This window comes from Lytechinus pictus, chromosome 3, assembly GCF_037042905.1.
Source record: "Lytechinus pictus isolate F3 Inbred chromosome 3, Lp3.0, whole genome shotgun sequence".
In the NCBI taxonomy this organism is placed as follows: domain Eukaryota; kingdom Metazoa; phylum Echinodermata; class Echinoidea; order Temnopleuroida; family Toxopneustidae; genus Lytechinus; species Lytechinus pictus.
In genome coordinates this window covers 61,976,405-61,997,048 of record NC_087247.1, presented here as the reverse complement: position 1 = coordinate 61,997,048, position 20,644 = coordinate 61,976,405, and the positions used below count along the sequence as shown (strand labels likewise).

Below are 20,644 nucleotides of genomic sequence, written 5' to 3'. Positions count from 1 at the left end.
GAGGTCAAGAAACAGGTGTTTTGATACTTACATTGCATGCTTGGGGCAGTAGGGTTTGTCGTACTTGGAGAAGAGAATTTATTGCAAGGGAAACTGGGGTATAGTGTTCTCAAATGGAGGTTTTTCGTCATGACAAATTAACATTTAACCAAACATTCAAATAAATAGTTAAAGGTAAAAGAAAGTAGTTGCAGCAAACATTTATTTCATCAGAAAGACATTAAAATCAATATTGTCACAATATTTTCATTGGTATAGATCTGGTACATTGAAATAAGATGATCTTTGTGAGATCATGAAATCTTAGCTGAAAACCTATTGCTTGGAAAAATACCCAACATTTGATGAAATTCTGTGCTTACTTTGCTTATATCTCAGCAATTACACATTTTCTTCCCGAGTGATTTGGCACATATATTTTATTTATATACATACAAACACTTTGGTGGTCATTTTATTGGAATCTGTTTAAACTCATTTTGAGATCATTACCACAACTGGTATTTATCTTTAACAACATATTTAATCAAATATCACACATTCAACAAAATATCTAATCAAACACCAATACAACATTCAACCAATCAACATTCCATTATCCCATCCATTAACCAATCAATTATTCAACAAAATATTCAAGATATCTATCTGAATCATAAGTACATCACATGATGGAGGACAGATTTCACAGGATATATGGTTCACACACTACTATTTAATGAAATCATATGCTATCATACAAATCAATGTCTTCTATGAATTGGAATATAATCATGGTCTGTAATTTTGGCAAGAAAACATCACATCAAAATAATTACAAATCTTATAAAAGTCAAATCTATAAATCATAGAGTAATTATATACAAATAATTAAAAATATTGTTTGAAATTGATTTATACACTATTAGTCATAAAAAATGAAAATTCTAGAAATTTGTGAATACATTTTTTTTTGCCATGAGGTTGGATGAAGAATACAAACTTATTCCGACAAAAAAGTAAAACCCTTTGTTAATAAGTAAAACACTTAAAATGTCATATATATAAACTTTTGGATAAAGTTTTCTAAATCATGCATTGTTTGTGCTTTTTGTCAACATAGAGTACACTTTCAACAAAGGGCACCATACAGAAATTAGGGTATTGTTCCTTGCAGTAACATAATTCAATATTTTATGAATGAATGTAATGTAATTTCAGTCCCCCCCCCCCCCATTATCAAGGAAATAACTACAACAAATTCCTAAAAGATGGTGTATGAATAAATGTTCAATATATATTGAATACCCTGAAGATGAAAAAGTGAAATAATACAAAAGAAAATGTAACCATTTTTACTTCACTTGTTTAGTATTAACAACGATTGTTATTACCACAAAGAAAATGATTTAGTTTCTTGAAATGCTGAAAGATAAAAGAAGCTTGGTCAAACACCAAAATTATTGGAGCACATGAATAGTCAAATAAGAGAAACATGAGCACTAAATATGAATATAAAACAGAAAAAGTCACTTCTGTAAAAGTTTTTTTTCTTCAAATTTACATGTGCACACTTGTATACACATTGCAAGAAATTACATAATCATATTTCTTTCACCTGAAATGACCTTTCATTTTGAATTTGATCTGGATATTAGTTTCTGATATTGATTGCGCTTATATACAATTTCAATGGAATCTAAAAATTAATAATATACTTTAGAAATGACGTTTCAAGATCAAAGTTTATTGACCATAACAAAGTGACAGTTGACCTTGACTATGCAACCTGTAATTCTACAATGATCCGATTTAACATTTGACAACCATCTTTACAAATTTCATTATATTTTATCCAATACCTGAAATCATTGTGAAATATAACTTTTTATCTTAATCAAGAGACATGATATTGTATTTACACTCGATATGATTCTTAATATCTGCTATGCCTTCATAAAATACGAGTTATAGTAGACTGTACTTTTGACATAAAGGTGAGCTGATTACCTTTTGTTGGAATAAGAAATAGGGAAATCTCTTGCATACTTCTTCTTTCAAATTTCTCTTTTTTTTTTCATCTCTTGAAAAAAAAGGGGAATGTGTAGAGAGCCCTAACCCAAGTAACGCTGCCCTTGGTTAACCTTCAGTAACTATAGTTGGTATATAACTAACGGATTCCATTATTTTATCAAATAAATTGAGGAGTTCAATATTGATTTCATATTGATAAAATAATTGCTGTTCTTCTAAATATCGATACAAGCTACTTTCAACAAAACTCAAACTTATTATATTTCATGTTTTCAAAAGCAATGTAAAATTTAAATCGAATGATCATCATCTTATTCCCTAACTATCTACCTTTCTTATAAATTTTCTAAAGATCAGAATTCAGAAGTTACAATATTATTACTCTTGCAGGAAGACTGGGAGGTAATACTGATTAACAATAATTTAAAAAAATAAATATTGGTTATTTCATGTACAATGTAGAATGCTGATTATGTTTGGTTTTAAGGGTAAATGAAATCCTAGTTACAAATCCCAATTTACAATGAGGACATTGTTAACATTAATGTCATTCAGTTTATATCTATCATCCTACGAAAGGTTTTGGAGTGCAGTTGCAGTCTGATTTATGCCCTCTACCAACCAACATTAAAACCTTAAATTATAATTCATATTCTCCAGTGAATACAAGAACACTCAGAAAATTAGGACAAAACACAAGACTAAAAAGAAAAAGATAACAATAAGAGTAATCAAAGCTATAAACAAAGAGCAATTATTGAAAGATAAAAAAAGCAAAGTATCTTTGCATTTCTTAAAGTGAGTAAAATCTATAGAATAATGGGAATCATCGTGCTTGTATATATTTCCTCATATAGAAAATACAGCAATCCATTATTAATCTCATCAAATCCAATCTGCTAGACAGATCTATTGATATTATTCTTTTCCAAACCAACACATTTCAGTTCAAACATAAAGAAAAATCAAAGATTAACCAAATTTTCCAGAACCAGTTTTTATTTTCACTTTCTAAAATGGATACAAGAACACCACTCATTACTCATTCAATATACCTGTCTAAAAAATTCACCATCAGGTTTACTGCTATAACCTCATATTCGCATTGAGAATAATCAACTAATATGTTCTTCCAAGTGAAGAAAAAAATAGAGATCAATATAATGTGTCCAAAATTATTGAGTGAAAGCACAAGTGGCTTGAGTCTGTCATCAGCTTTACAGGCGAGCTCCAGACTTCTTCGGTTCAAACCTAACAAACACAAATAAAAATTAAAAAGAAAAACTTTAGCGTCAAAATTAAATTATACTTTTGTAATTTTTAAAATACTTGTATATATACTAATGGGAGAAGGGATATCCAAAATGACAAGGATATAAGAGCAACCCAACAAAATGAAAGCCCACAAATCTCTTAGCATACCTATAAGAAGGCATGCACTAGCATCAATCCATGCTGTGATTTCTCAGATTTGCATTATGTGACATGCCAATATCTTGTTATAATTGCAGAAAAGTGCAATATGTTGATTTCTATAGGCACAATCCCATATTAATAAAAAGGGAATTTGTTTATTATTGCTATATTTCTGAGAGAAAATGGTACTATTTTAAGAAGAAAAATCATGGTCCATGTGATTTACCTATATTTCCTTTTCTCAGACATTAAGGTAAAATTCCCTATTGTAAAGTCATGAATTTATGATCATTGCAAGTTACTTGACTAATAATTTATCTTTTATTACTGGACTATCCATCCTCAAGGTGTTTTTGACCTCAGACTTCCTGTCTCAGTGAAACAGAAACACCCTTTAGATAATTTAAATCATTTGCCATGCACATAATCTACATGTAGTACAATGCTTGGTAGCTAAGCTCATGATATAACAGGCCATTGATCTGCTTTTTATGGGCTACTACAACAATTTCAATACTTGTCATTGTTTATTTCCTTGCCTGTAAATACCTATTACCACAAATTTATAAATAAAAACAAAGATTAATTCTATCTTTCAAGTGCAAATTATGGTTACATTATATCCAGTGAAAGAAAGAAAAAAATATAACTTACATGGAATATTGAATGATATTAGGATATATAAACAAAGATGAAAAGAAATGGGTAAAGGTGTGAAGGAATGAAAGGCACACATATAAGGAATGGTTATATTGGAAATTTGACATGATTTGGAAGTCGCCATGCAATAATAACTAGTGATATTACAAGACATATTTTCAGCTGAAGAGCAGATTTACAAAATGCAAATGTGAAATTTGATTTCTGCTGAAAGAAAAATTGATATAAAGATATGCCTTACCTGATAATGTATATTTATCACATGATCACTCCATGCCTTTTACAAGCCTTGATAGAATGATTTATGGTTAATATCTCATTCAAACAAATGATCACATACATCCTCTGATAACTAGAAATAGTCAGGGTGGCATACAATCGAAACTACAGTCATGATGATGTACCTATCAGTTTGGGTTATGGTAAGGTTTAAGAGTAGATTTAATGAATGGTCTAAGGGTGTGTTAGTACAGTGTGAGGAATTACTGCAGTGCGATTGTCATATGAACAATTAGTGATCATTTTACAATGACTCCACAAATAAAAACACCCATGTCTCATTCATACCATAATGTGTCTTTTAATTCATAAGTCTCCTAATATGAATACACATTTCAAAAAAATCATTTATCCATGAGCAGTACAAAATAAATCAATTCATATTTCGAAACACACTAATTTGTTTAACAAATTCTGTGAAAATTTCAAAATCATGTCAAGGTATGCTCTTTCAGAGCATGGTATGAATTTAAATCATTATTTAAATTTGGAAACAAAATTACTTACGATAAGCAGGAAGTTTCTTCCATAAATTTACTTTTTGAACTTAAAGATACTGAACTGTTACTACATACAAGATTCAGAATTTTAGAAATATCAGTAAAAAAAAAATAACAGTAAAAAAAATTACCCGGTACTTAAATCATTTCTAAGTAAGATATTTAAAAAGCCTTCCAACTCACACTAATCAAACTTGCATTACTCGTTTCTATCTCCAATAATACTCTTCACACTTTTGTGTTACAAAAACACACTTCATATAGACAGTAAAAAAAATAGAGACAGTAGCTGAATGAAGTACATTGATATGGTCTCCAACTCTTGATATTTGCAATGTGTTTTGAAGAATTATAGTCCTCTAATAAATATGGCTTTCATTTTTTGTTCAATCTTGATTCCAAATGTGTCTCTGATTACCACTGACAATGCATGATCCCCTTTTAAATTTCAAAGAATAATTATTCTTGTTTAACAAATTAGAAGATATCGTATTTTTTTAAATATTTACATAGTTAAATGGGATAAACCTATATATGGCAACCATTGGAAAATCATGCTAAAGGAAAAGATGACAGAGAAAAACTCCAACAACCTGTCTTCACATCTGAATTGAACTTCAAATAAAAACAAAATCATTTAAAATTCACACTTATAAAAGTCGTAAAGACATTCAATATGAATCAGTAAGAATCTTCTAGTTTGAGAAGAATTGCATTGTAAATTGCATATTCTGCTTTAAATGAAAACTAATGTTATTATTGTTCAAACTTTATCACTCTTCAGAGATTTACATATAACCTTCAAAATGAATTAATTTGGTCACCTTGTATTGTATTGTTTATACACACATTCACAATCGTATAAAACAGTTCAATTTCATAATAAGTATTTGTGCATAAGACAGAATCTTCTGAAAGGTTATAAAGGGCTACCAGTACTGCAAAAAGTAATGCCATGCAAACTCCATCCTGATAACTTTTCATTGCATGACCTTACAAACAGCTGGAATATGTTCTTTGCCACAAGATCATTCTTTCTAATCTAATTTCCATCAGCTAAAGTTGTATTAGAATATTTGAAGATTATTATTATTGTTATAAAGCATTTAATGTAAATTTATCAAAATTCAATCCTTCTTGCTATTTAATTATAAAACCAGGGGGTGTTTCACATAGTTGAGTGTGACTTAAATGCCTAGTTGCAATTGATATAGAAGGCATCACCGCATTGGTCTGATCATGCCAAAAGGATGCGTACTACTGCGCATCGATAAATAAGATTTTGCGTTTCCTATTGTATCCACAACAACATTTGAGTGCGACTCTAAGTCATACTTAAATCTTTGTGAAACACCTCCCCTGGGCTAATTTGGGCACAAGATCATATTCGAGTTGTTCTCAAAGTAATGAGTACCATAACTTACAAAGAGTTTTGGTAATGGATTACAAAAGCTTTGTAACTTGTTTTTAAAATTACAAAAATAGCAACACAGTGAATACAAAACAACATGCTGGAAAGTGGAAATATCAAATAAATCTTAAGGTTCACAAGGATATTTAAGAACATATAATATTATATCATCAGAATTCGAATTCCAAAAGCATCATACAAGCAAGGCATAACTCTGTTTGATGTTTTGAAAAGAATAAAATAACATTTGAGGGTGTTTTTTTATTAAGTTCCCATTACAAGGGTATTTCTGATCTGATAAAAATGAAACACTGCATATACACTGGTAGCTGAAGGAGGGGTAAATAATGCTTCATACATTAACAGGAATGATAACTGCACACAATATGGATCCACAATGGCTAGCATCAGAGAATATAAAAAAGGGAAAAAAACTCAACTTGCACTGATAAAACAGCCCCCCCCCCCCCCGATAAGCAAATGTGTCTTTTTGTCAGGGTATTAAAATATTTCATTAAGTAATCTTCCAAATTTTCATTACCTTATATCAAGATGTTATCATACCATATTAATCGCAGTAGAGTAAATGAATAAAAGCTGCACTATATAAATGATCCTATAATCATAATTATTTAATTAAGATGTCTAAATATCAAGTAATATCCTTTATTTGTTTAGTACAAATAATACTGGAAAAAAAAAGAAGTTTAATGTAAATTAAAAAATTAATTATAGAATCTAGTGACCAGTGATCTTGAGATTTGAATCTGACATACTGGTATGCTGTATTCACTGCAATGACTCTACCATCAAAAAATTCCTGATTCAAAGTAAAGTCACAAACTAGAAACATATAGACCAGTTGATGATTCATAAAGACTTGTTACTATTCATTAGTCGGCCATGGGAAAACACCACAAACATTCCAAACACCAGTGCTGGCCGCACAGAAACGGTGTTAGACTAACAGAGTGCTAACAGTAAGCCCAGTCACATATTTCAGATTGTTAAGTCAAAACATTTATTTCAATGTGAAAGTAATGCATGGTTGTAACATTAGGCATCACTGCCACATCACCGATTGTAAAAGAGCCTCTGTTAGCGCTAACAACGTTTCTGTGCGGTCACTACAGATTGTCACGTTCTCAAGAATAAATATTACTATGTGTAACATCACCTTAGGATTAAAATTCTTTCCAGGTGTAATTACACCTCTTGTATTCTAACTACAAATGAAAAGAATCAAGTAAAGGTGAACATTAAATATTAGACAATCTCCAAAAAAATGTGTGGAAAGTTCATTAAATGGGTTGGGTAGAGGGAAGCAAATTCCTTTGGAGGTAAATTACTCTTTAAATGTTCACACAATTGTTAAATTAGTGATTTATTCAAAACATCACCAATCCCTATTTCAGTAATAATAAAAAATTATCTGTTCTATTTGTTATGTCATCCTATTCAGATTAATGATGAATACAGACTGTAAAGATCATTAAAGGGGGAATCCAATGCAAGGGACAAAAAGAAGAAAAAAACACCCTGATTTATAGCAGGAAGCCATCTGCCTATAATCCCCAAATTTTATTGTTCTCTAAAATGTTGATGGTACCCACTTTAATGAAAATGAAAGCAGAAAATGGCAAAACTGGACCACATGTGAAACCTTGTGGAATTAGCTGCATTCAAAGATTCTTGTTTGAGAAGCAATATAATGAAGTTCTTTTTTTCTACTTGATGTCATGTGTGAAATATATCTGAACTTGAAATACAAAAGCAGGTCTGTTTTGAATGGCAAAACTAGTCAGGATATGGGTATGGATTGAAGAATAAAAGCTGGTTTGGGGTATGAAATAAGGTGGATAATAATTATGAATAGTGATTATCATTACATATGCTCTGGATGATCATGAAGAGATTCTATCAGCTTAGTTGCTGAAAGGCCTTCGTAACAAATATTGTAGATGGCGGTAAACAGAGGGTATCTGCAAGAAAACAGAAAAAGATTTATTTAATTACAGCTCAATATCAACAGGTGACTCAAACAAGCTGTGAACATCCCCCATTCCAATCTCCCACAAATTTCTTTCATAAGAATCATTCCTCATCTTTTGGATGTAAACGTGGAACCCAGGTATGGTAAACTTTTTTTTAATCCAAAAGTTAGTTTGTATTAAATTAAATGAAGATTTTGGTAGATATTCATCAAATAGCTCAGAGGTTTTACCCTTAATTGTAGCCATGATATGGAGTTAACATGGCAACGAATGTGTCTTGCATGTCTTCACAACACAACCAATGGGTGTACCAAATCTCATGAGTATTGGGTGAACACTGAGGAATAGCCCTGCAAAATTATCCCCTAATTTATAGTCATAATATGCAGACCTGCCAACCTCTGGAAATGAAAAATTGTATTCTGTGATAACAAATACTGTGTTTCCCCCCAAAAAACTGTATTCTATTTTTTTTAATGCGCGCAACGCGCAAAGTTGGGGGGGGTGTCCTCCCCTCCCACAGTAGGGACCTTTTTTTTTAAGCTGGAAAAAGGGCCATTTCCTGCATGTCTTGTCATTTCTTCCACACATGTCAATCAAAAACTAATAATAATATCATACAATAAAAATAATAAGTTCATTGACCTTAAAATATCCTTAGACCTTAATCAGATGGCCTGAAACTCGTGCAAAATTATGAGTGATAATTGATAGTAATAATGTCCAAGTTTCATGAACCAATAAAGAACTAACTTTTTTACTTTCAAAGTTATGACATTTCAAAAACTTAAAAGATTTTTGAAAATTTTTCAGATATTCTGAAGAGTCAATCAAGTACTGCCTTCATATAAATTGTGATCCACATGTAGCTTACGCTAGACTTATGCACAACATGGCCGCGGAGCCAGTGCAGTGCAGCGCGATCATCAGGGCAGGCCGCGGCCGGCCTGGCACATCCCCAAGAGCCTAATCCGCTGGGCCGGGAGTTTGCATTTTGACAAACTTACTTATCACCGCTACTCATTCTCCATCTTTTGGATGGTCCAGAGGAAGAATCGCCTCTGTTACTCTCCTTTTTCTATAGTATGAATCCATTATCCGAGATGAAAATATCGAGAGTTCAAGCAAACTCCGCGGCAATTAAATGCACCACACACACACATGAACCACGAACTATGGGCGGCCAAAAGTGCAAAAATTAACAGTTTGAGAAATAAAGACATTTTCAGAAATATAGGCAGCCATCAGAGAAATAAAGACAACCTCATAAATATAGACAACCTCAGAACTAAAGAAAACTTCAGAAACATAAACAACAACAGAAATAAAGGCAACTTCAAAAATACAGACAACCACAAAATTAAACAAAACAACTGAATTTTAGTCCATCGCGAAAAGCGCTAGCTCGTCAAAAATAGAGAACACAAATTCTGTAGAGCTAAGAAATAAAGTACAGCACGTCAAACACACTGTTAATGAGAGGGTGAGAGAGGGCGTAGTAACAAAATTACGATATGGCTTCGTGCATTTGACATCTTGGCAATTCAACTTCCAGTAGAAAACTGAAGTATAAGTAAGTAGTAGGTACTAACTTTAACTAGCGCTGCGATGAATACCGTACCATACTCAGTGGCGTGGTATTTTTCGTCAGGGGGGGGGGGTAAGCGACAAGAATGAGCAAGGTGGGGGGGGGGGTATAGTAGGCATGGACGTATATAGGCATTTTTTTTTCAAGGGGGGCTGATAATCATTGCCCAATTAATTTTTTTTTTCCAACTATTATTTAGCCTTTTTACATGATGTGAAACGTGCAGAACTTATACATTCGGTCATTAAAATTACCAATACACGAGGATATTTGGGCACCTCGCAGTCCTCGTTGCCCTGCATTTTGCAGCCCACCCCCCCCCCCCCCATACACGTTTGGATGTGTAGGTCTGGCAGTGGCACTGAAGGTGGGAAATGTTACCATGGGGGTGCGCAATAAAACAGTTGGGATCTTGCTACTACTGATATTTGCTATCGGGCGATTGCACTTAATTGTCGAAATTAATTATGTTTTTGTATTTCATTCCAGAAATGAAATGTATTGGATCGTGATCGATATTTTTCTAATCAAGTGGTAATTGCAATGTTTATATTAATATACTTCTTTTATTCCTCTTTTAAAGGTGTTTACATTATGTTCCCAATTCTGCTGATTTGGAGACGTTATTGACATTAAAATCAGTTAAAAATTAGACCTAAAACGATACATTTTGTGCACTTATTTATGAATACGATTGGTATCTTCCTTATTTAATTATGCGAGCGCGAAGCGCGAGCTAAAAAATGTGATATTCCTAACTGGACACTAGACATTCTAAGCAGTTTTACAGGTATCTGAATAGTCGTGCGGGCGCGAATTGTGAGCTAAAACTTCCGACTTAAGAACTTGATATTCTAAGCACTTTTAGTAACCATGAACAAATTGGTTCATAACTGAATAATTGATGCGAGCGCATAGAGCACGCTGAAATTTTTTAAATATTTTAACCTGAAAACTAGACATTTATTTTAGGTATCCAACTAAATAATTGATGTGAGCGCTTAGCGCGAGCGAAATTTTTATTGTTTTGATTACATTACCTAAAAGTTGTTCTGTACCTTTTTCCTGTCCTTGGCCAGCCCAGTCCGTACTCACGATCGGTACAGAGAGCTGTGAAAGTCGCATTGCGTAAAAATCACAATTTACCAATAAAAGTGTACAGTTCAATTGACATTTACCGACAAAGATGATGGAACTAAAAAACCGAATCAGTTGGAACAGCCCCGTGTGCCCGACAGTTTAATATTTTTTCCGACAGTCTGCAGTCCAGTTTTTTATTTCCCCTTTCTCTTAAACTCTTTCTTCTTTTTCCCCTTCCCCTTTTTTCTCTCTTTTCTTTTCTCTTTCCTTTTTTTTGCTTTGTGACTCGTCAGGGGGGGGGGGGGGGATTCTGCCCCCTGCCCCCCCTTAGCAGGGCTCGAAATTGGTGGCGGTCCGGGGGCCATTGACCGCCTAAAGCTCCGTCGGGCACCCTAAAATTCGGGTAATAGTGCCCGGGGCTGACCACCAGAAAAAATAAATGTAGAAAACCGAAAATGAGTAGGTCTAAAACGAATGAAACTTCTCTCATGCAGAGCGTTTAAACTTATATTTTGTTGCTTACGTTTAGAAATTTCGAAATCCGTTTAGACGAATTCTGCACTGATTATTCCATTCTTTTTACAATTCTCCCCGACTTCATTGTAGATTCAATCCACATCGCACATCAAAGACAGTCACACTTAGTCTAGTCCCACGCATGCAATCAATCTCACTCCCGTGATCAAAAGTGCATGCACACACTGAGCAAGACTGGTACCTAGTTTTGTAAATTTTGTGTGTATGACGCACACACTCTTATGCCGCGGTATATGGTATCATTCAACAGACTGGTGATCCCACCACTTAGGTATTGTGCGGCACTACCGTACACTCTCAATATGACCGCATATTCAATACCCTTCATTATTTCGCGGCATGTAAGTTGATCAACCCACTGACGGTTCGGCTAGCCCACGGCCCATTGAACTTGAATAAAGTTAAGTCCTTTCATTATAGTATCAAATTCAACGTGTGGTGAGCTTGTGTGTAATTTGGTGATTGAGGACACATTTTGTGATGTTGGGGAATGGACGACGACATGATCACTTGTTTATGTTTTGCCTCATCTAAGCCACTGGCCACTTGTGGTTTTGTTCCCACTCTTTCTGTGAAAGGATCATGAGTAATTTTTTTTATCTCCTTTGAAACAAAGGCTCGAGTTTGTCCTTTTTAATCCACAGAAAGGTTCCACCAGTAATGTAGTGTTTTGCAGCAAACTTACACATACAGAGTTGATACACTTTACAATTTGTCATGATACAATATTTTCAATAATGCATGTGATGACCACCTAAAGTTCAGTCCAGGGTGCCCGGCTGACTTCCAAAAATCTCGCCCACTCATTAACAGTTTGTTTGACGAGCTGTACTTTATTTCTGAGCTCTACAGAATTTCTGTGCTCTACAGAATTTATGTGTTCTCTATTTTTGACGAGCTAGCGCTATTCGCGATGGACTATCATTCAGTCGTTTTGTTTAATTTTGCAGTTGTCTGTATTTCTGAAGTTGCCTTTATTTCTGTTGTTGTTTATGTTTCTGAAGTTTTCTTCAGTTCTGAGGTTGTCTTTATTTCTCTGATGGCTGCCTATATTTCTGAAAATGTCTTTATTTCTCAAACCGTTAATTTTGGCACTTTTGGCCGCCCATAGCGAACAACGTAAACACGAAGCACCAGGCCAGCGCCCCCCGCTTGCTAGCGCTAGGCCACCGGGCACCAGCACTCACGCTTCGCCCGTTCAACCACTGAAGTCTTATCTAATTGAATGGATATTGTGCGCGCCTCGATCACCATTATCCGCCATCTTGTTATCCCACAATGCATCGCCGTATACATTATGTTGGAACAACAATTACAGCAGCCACGTGTGTTTTTATGACACAAAACCGTTTATTTGCGGCGTCAGGGACTGTGGGGCGTTTTGCGTGTCAGTTTGCGGAAGTGCTGATCTATGCCAGTGTCACTGAGCTTCGAAATCGCTTTATAGTATGGAAAGCCAAAATCGCAAATATCTTTTTTAAAACGTAAAAAACATATATTTTTTAACTTGAAAAATCGTATGCCCGTATTTTAATTAAAAAATCGTACTAAATACGGGAAAATTGTACTGGTTGGCAGGTCTGAATATGTCATCAAAATGACAACACAGTACCCGTCACAATAGAAAAAAATATTTTGCACATGTTCACTAAAAAAACAATTTGTTTGCCAAGTCTCACAGTAATTTGCTAAGCATGATTTTCCAGATTGCAGAAAATTGAAGACTTTGTAATGGACCCACATTATTTTAGCATAAAACTGTAGGACACAAATGAGATACAAACAATATATTGATCAAAAAGTTCTACTGGTCTATATTTGATTTCAAGAGTCGATTATGGCTATCGAGTCTGAAATATATACGATCATTACAAGCTGCAATTCCGTAGAGCAGGAAAGGGGTATATGACAGAAAGACTTTCATTAGTACTTGTCCATAAAATGTTGGCATTTGGGTACCAACTTACAAAGTTCTGAGTTGGTGTAAAGTAATAAAGAGCAGCATTTGTGGTCAATAAATAGTGATTAACTGTTCATAATCAACAATACTTTGGGCATATAATGTTACTGGGATATATCAACATAATAATGAAACCATTATTGAATATTCCATATATTATTAAATATTGAATATTGCATTTTTCAGAATAATGAAATATTGCCAAGCACTATAAAGGTCAGTCCTGTTTCCAAATGATTTGCAATTAATTAAATAAATCTATTAAATTAAATACAATTAAATATATAACATTACAGCAGAGATATTGGGTATCCTTGGGAAGGATAAATTATGAAGTGACAACATCATATTGGTCATGTATAATATTACAATCTTAATACAGGGCAACAGGTTTCTCAAATATTGATTTTCCCACATGTTCTGTCTTCTCATTCCTTTCATTCAAACAGCCAACTACTAGAATTTCATATACTGCCTGTCTCATAGAATCATGGCTAAACTTACTGGTCGGTTAGATTCTTTTCTTTCAGCATCTGATGAACTTCAAAAGCTGTTTGAGGTCCTTGAAGCTTCTGACCATTCAACATCTCCTTCTCAAGCTCCTCGATTGTCTGCAGAATGAAAAGGAACAAATCAGAAAGTAACAATATCATAATATCATATAAAGAGTAAATAAAGGTTCTTGAATACTAATATTTTTACTACTTATCAAGAATATTGAAAGTTAATGGGACATTGTCTTTCTATTCCAGTGATAATACCAATGAAAGAGCAAGTTTTAATCTTACACTGCAGTTAAAAAAACATCATACCATTCATACAGACTAAGTTTTACTCAATGATGATATATTTCTATAAAAAATATAAAATTGATCTCTTACAATCATCATAGAAAATACATGTAAAGATTTGCAAACAAAATGATATCTCTAAATGTTGCAAGTGACATCTTCAGTCCTATATTTTTTGTCAGTGATATCAACAAAAAGAAATCTATCAGCTAAACATTTTCATGATATTTTTCACAATTTTTTTTTACTAAAAAACCTGGAAAATGTTTACTTCATTCCATACTATAAAGTTAATGACTCTTGTGGTTTCTCATTCGGCGTGTTTCTACAGAGAATCGTAAAAAATGGTTTATCTCTTCTGGAATCGAAAAACCGTTTCGCCCTTAAACCAACCTTTTTCTACAGAGCGAATAATCTGATTAACTCACATTCCGCGTCACAAATAAATGGATTAGCACGGGAACAACCACCTCCCAGAGGTGGTTATGATAAACCATATTCGCGTCTGTTTAGACAGGGAAGTTTTCCGGATTACTGATACTTACGCAGGTAATACCGTTTAACGATTCTCTGTAAAAACACGCCAATTGTAAAGTAAAATCATGAAATATTTGTGAAACTTTACATACTACAGGATATGGCATAAATAGTATCTTGTTGTGGATTCAATACCTTTCCTGTCAAGACAAAAGCTTCAGAAACCCTTCTATTCCTGCCTCCATAGCATGTTGTAATGAGATCAGCAACACCACAGCTTTCAAGGAAGGTTGCCTTGTCAACATTTTTATAGAACGTCTCAGCAAAGGATACCATCTCCATTAGACCAAGACGGATAATAGCAGCTTTAGTGTTATCACCTAGCTTCAGACCATCAATTATACCAGCACCTACTGCTACAATATTCTACCAAAATACAAAGGATTATCTTTATTTTCCTCTGGGTTTCAAAAATGATATTATATTTGCAGATATATCAACAAAACTAATTATTCACTCATTCATTCATGTTTTACATTCTCATTAAATACACAACATATTACAATCTAAACTGGAAAATCAATATACACTGTATACAAATAAAGAAAGATATATAGCGAGGAGGTATAAGAATGTGGGGGAGCCAGCACACACAGGCCAATGGCCTTTCGAAGGCTGGGCTCCCGGACCTTTAAATTTATTCTTGATATTAATGAAACCAACCAACACCACAATTATTGTATGCAAAATTACATTTAATTAGTTTTCTATGTCAGAGAAGAAAGGAAGGAAATGTTTATGAAGTTGATTTATACTCCCAACACCCCATTCAATGCTTGAGAATTAGTTAAAATGGAATTATCTAGCTCCTTTCTAAAGAAAAATCTTTTCATCAGATTGAAGATAATTTGTATTTAAAAATGATTATTTACCTTTAATGCTCCACACAGTTCCACTGTGTTTTCATCTTCCACAACTACCACTCTGAAATAATCTGCTTCAAAGAGTTTCTTAAGCAGAATACCCTTTGCTTTATCTTTGCAACCTGTGACAATAACAAAGACAAAATATCTTTCTAGCTCTACTGACAATTGGAGATTAAGAGTACCGTAAGCAAAGGTGGGATATGATTTAATCGAAATCCTTATAACAATTTAACTACCGGTATTCCCCTGAACAAGTGTCATGGTGAAGGATGAAGTACATGTATGAATAGTGAATTCATCCAAAATATCATCTTTGATTTGGTAGTAATACCTCATGGCAATGGAACTCCTAGAAATGAGTCACCCTTCACCCATGGTTGGACAAAGGCTTGAAGTTAGTATACCATTCTGCCTTCTAGTAGTAAATAAAGCTGTTCACATTGACGCAATCCTATTCACAATTGTTTTAAGTGGCTTCTCTGTATTATTGTGATCTTTGCAGAGTGAAGATCTTGTTGATAAGGAGTATTATGATGCAAGTTTTATCATATAACCAAATCTGATCAGGATTTAAAACTCCACAGAAACTTTGGTCATCTCCTTTAGCAAAGTCAGCCACAAAGTCATGAAAAATTACAGCTTTATGAAAAAGCCCCAATGATAATGCACATTGTGGATATAATAATCCTAGTCAATGTAAGCTTGAAGGGGTATAATTTGAACAGATAAAGAAAATCAGACAGACAAAGCATTGAAAATTTGATCAAAATCGGACAAGGAATAAGAAAGTTATGACATGTTAAAGATTTGCATTATTTCGGTGAAACAATTCTGTGCATGTCTTCATGAATATTCAATGAGCAAACTGATGATGTCCTATCCCCACTTGTTCTTTTGCATTTTATTATATGAAATTATGCTTATTACATCCCCCACCCCCCCCCCCCCCCCTTGAACTAAAAATGTTGGATTGACAACTAAATAATGCATTAGATATTCATTGCTGCAACATACTTTATCATAAGGGAGACAAATCATTAAATATATGAAAAATCATGATATGTAATAACATGAGTTAAAAGAAAAGTGGGGATGTGACATCAGCCCATCCAATGAATATTCATGACAATGTGCATGTAAACTGTTTTAACAAAATATTGCTAAAATTTAAAATTCAATAACTTTGTTATTTGTTATAAGATTTTGATGAAATTTTCAGCATTTTGCTCTGTGAATTTAACTCTATCCATTTACATACATATAGTTTCAGCATTAAGTACCCCTTTAATATGAATTTGATGTGACCCACACAATATATTAAACAGAGTCCCAACTGGAATGTGGATATAATGTATAATACAATCATACATGTGCATCTTACCAATTGTTGTCTCACAGAACTTCTCAGCAGCTACCTCTGGTGCCAGATTAGCTCCCATCAGAACATGACAATTTACTCCTCCAAGGTAGGATGAAATCATCTCTGAGATTAATTCTAATCCATTATCCTTGATATGTACACCCTGATTAAAGGTGGAAAATATATCAATATAGTAAAAGTTATATTTTTCAAAAATTTAAAATTTAACAAGAAAATAAGATACCTAGGATAGAAATTGATTGTAACAGTGTCTTAATTCAACAAATTTTTACTAAGGAATTTGTTCCACCAATGTTAATTTATGTCCATTGAATTAAAAAAAAATCTATTAACAAAAAGCCAATAGAAACATAATTGGGGCATTGGAATCTCAAGCACCCTAACTTCTCACACATACATGTAATGTAATTATGAAACAATTTATATTCTTCAAGAGATGCACATGCATGTATTGAAAGTCACTGCACATTAAGAGAAATTTCTTCTAAAAAATAATGAAATGCACAGTGCTCATTTGAAAACCAAAGTTGCATACATGCAGGTGTAGGATGTATGATTAAAATTGAATCTTAGTTGATGGATAGATCCATTCAGGAAGGAATAAAGATGGTTATTTATGTTTTTTCATCATATGGGCATTTTCACCACAGATGGACACAGAGGCAAAAAAATCAAGTTGATATTCATGTCAAATGCTTTATGTTTTTTAATAAAACAAGACCTGAAGTTTCCGAGACAAAAAAAATTCCGACTCTGGCAGCCATTTTTTATTTCAAAATGGCTGCCAAAGTATGGATACAAATTAGTGTTGAAAATAGTATATTGATACATATTTTGTTTTGACAGATTTTTAAAGAACAGGTTTGATCATGATGTTTTCGCCTGTGATTTAGCTTGCTATTATAACACTTTTTAAAATCCCACAGAAAGGAACACCATTAATTCATTCATCTGCTAAAAAAACATTGATGAAGTATGTGATATGGTATGTAATGTCAGTTACCGAAAACATGAACTTTTTTTTCTAATTTCCTGGAAAAGAGTATATATCAAATGAAACTTGGTAGATTTCCTCTCTAGGTAACACCCCTCCCTTCTACACCAAAATTAAAGATTACCAATTAACAATGAAGCCATAGGGTACCATTAAATATATGTAATATCAGTTACCAAGTGGAAAATGTAATGTCAGTTACCGAGATGTAATGTCAGTTACCATGATAAAACGTTGGTTACCAATATTGAAATGCAAATATGTGGTCAATTTTATGGTGAAGAAATATTGTATACTTGTTATTTAAGTCTTTCACTTTAAAAGTCACACCAGAAGGAGCTTGCTATTGACTTTTAAAAGGTATAGTTCACAAGGAATACTATATGAAATTATGAAGGAAGTTGCATTCCCATCAGGCAAAAAAAAATTACTATGAAATTGTTTTGTACATGCACTTACCAAGTACCTAATTGTATCAGACAATTTCAGGCAATGCTCAAAAGAATCCTAGAAACTAAAAAAAGGGACCCTGGAAATCCCCTTCATCACAATGTTAAGCTTAAAAAATGTTGCAGATTTAGGCAATAGGTTACCAATGTAATTCTCCTGGCTTGTAAGCAGGTCGGGGTTGATGCATAAATATATGTAATGTCAGTTACCAAGTGGAAAATGTAATGTCAGTTACCGAGATGTAATGTCAGTTACCATGATAAAACGTTGGTTACCAATATTGAAATGCAAATATGTGGTCAATTTTATGGTGAAGAAATATTGTATACCTGTTATTTAAGTCTTTCACTTTAAAAGTCACACCAGAAGGAGCTTGCTATTGACTTTTAAAAGGTATAGTTCACAAGGAATACTATATGAAATTATGAAGGAAGTTGCATTCCCATCAGGCAAAAAAAAATTACTATGAAATTTTTTTTTACATGCACTTACCAAGTACCTAATTGTATCAGACAATTTTTTGTTTGGTTTTCGGGGGGGGGGGGGGGGGGTAGGGGGTACTTTTCCCAACCTATTGCTTAAATCTGCAACATTTTATAAGCTTAACATTGTGATGAAGGGGATTTCCAGGGTCCCTTTTTTTAGTTTCTAGGATTCTTTTGAGCATTGCCTCGCTAAAAGTAAATTCCTGGTTTTTATACCTGTTACAGTAGTAGTGTAGATGTGTGATACAATTTTGTTTTTGGTTTACAAGTATAGATGAAAAGTGAAATTTGACAGTTCTGATCAATGTTGCATGGATCTACTAAAACTTTTTTTTTTTTTCTAATTTACAAATAGTTCAGTTTCAGTTTAGAAGCTGGAGTTTATTTTTTGTGGACAGCTTAAAAAAGAAATTAGCAAAGAAAATGATTAAACAAATTATGAAGAGAATTGAAATCCGACAGATATGAACAAGCATCGCTTGCACTGACCAGAATAGAAATCAATAAAACTACATGGCTGCATGAGATTCAGGGGAGGGGTACATGTAGCCTAGGGGAGGAGACCCTTATTCATTTTGCCTTTTTTGAGGGGAGGGGGAGGTTGAAGAAGGAAAAGGTTTAAAAAGTCAATATAAAACTGATGAATATATTATGGGTGTATAGTCAGAAAAATCCATGTGTACAGTCAATGCAATATTAAATTATTATAAAATAAAGGAAAACATGTAGCTGCTATGACCCCCCCCCCCCCCCCCCGAGTAAGTAAAACATACATTTCTTATCTTTTGATAATTAAAAATGTGAAGTATTATGAAACTTTTATGATTTTAAAAAGCCTTACATATAAGTACCAAGAAAATTATGCCTTTGAAAATCATATAGCACTGGTAAATGTTAATGTGTATTGTCAGTTACCGACAAGTAATGATAAAAATGTTCAAATCAAAGAAAGGAATTAAGAAAAAGAAAAAGTTTTTTCATTGAAATGTTCCTAGAAACTCTGGTATACTTCCACATCAAGCTCACTTTCATGTGAAGCTCTGCACAGAAGATACAATGCAATGATTCCACACATTTGACTTCCATGTGTTATCTCTATGGCAAATTAAGTGTAATGTCAGTTACCAGCATGGTTGTGGAAAAATTATCATAGCCCCCAAAAAACAAAAACGAATTGTTTAATATTTTGACACATCTTAACCTAGTATTAACAGAGGTATATTTACATATTCAAATTATTACTCTATCTACTCAGGGACATGAGATATTTCAATTTTAATGAACACCCTGAAATTGCATGTCCTTTTGCGTAATGTCAGTTACCGACACATTTTTGCTTGCTGATGCGTAAAAATATGTGGTTACATAGGAAAACTTAGTATCAGGTTATACAGCAAGTAAGCCTGAGTCGAATCGATTTTAAAATCGGTTTTCGATCGATGTCATCGAACGCCGATGCAGATTTTGCAAAATCGGTGCATCGAAAAAAAATAAAAATACGTCGGCCGGCCGATTCATTTGGTTCACACAGTCAAACATCAAAATAAACAGTAATATCCGTCTCGACTACTACTTACTTCATTTATATTGCCCCCAAAATGAAACGGATTGTGTAATTATGATGCCTATTCACCATTAATTTGAAGTTTATTTCGATCATAGTTCGAGTCTTACTCGTCTGCACGGCTCGTCTGCTCGTGCC

The 20,644-nt window shown here is 33.5% G+C and overlaps 1 protein-coding gene across 1 annotated transcript; it reads right to left on the bottom strand.

The window, feature by feature from the left end:
* Positions 1-188: 188 nt before the first annotated feature.
* Positions 189-17,162, bottom strand: LOC129255434 (glycerol-3-phosphate dehydrogenase 1-like protein). The gene is made up of 6 exons (XM_054893788.2): positions 17,014-17,162; positions 15,639-15,751; positions 14,902-15,132; positions 13,943-14,049; positions 8,169-8,261; positions 189-3,264 (listed from the first exon to the last, which is right to left on the bottom strand). The coding sequence occupies exons 1-6, from the start codon at positions 17,111-17,113 to the stop codon at positions 3,231-3,233; spliced, it is 678 nt and encodes a 225-aa protein (XP_054749763.2). The 5' UTR covers positions 17,114-17,162; the 3' UTR covers positions 189-3,230.
* Positions 17,163-20,644: the final 3,482 nt, after the last annotated feature.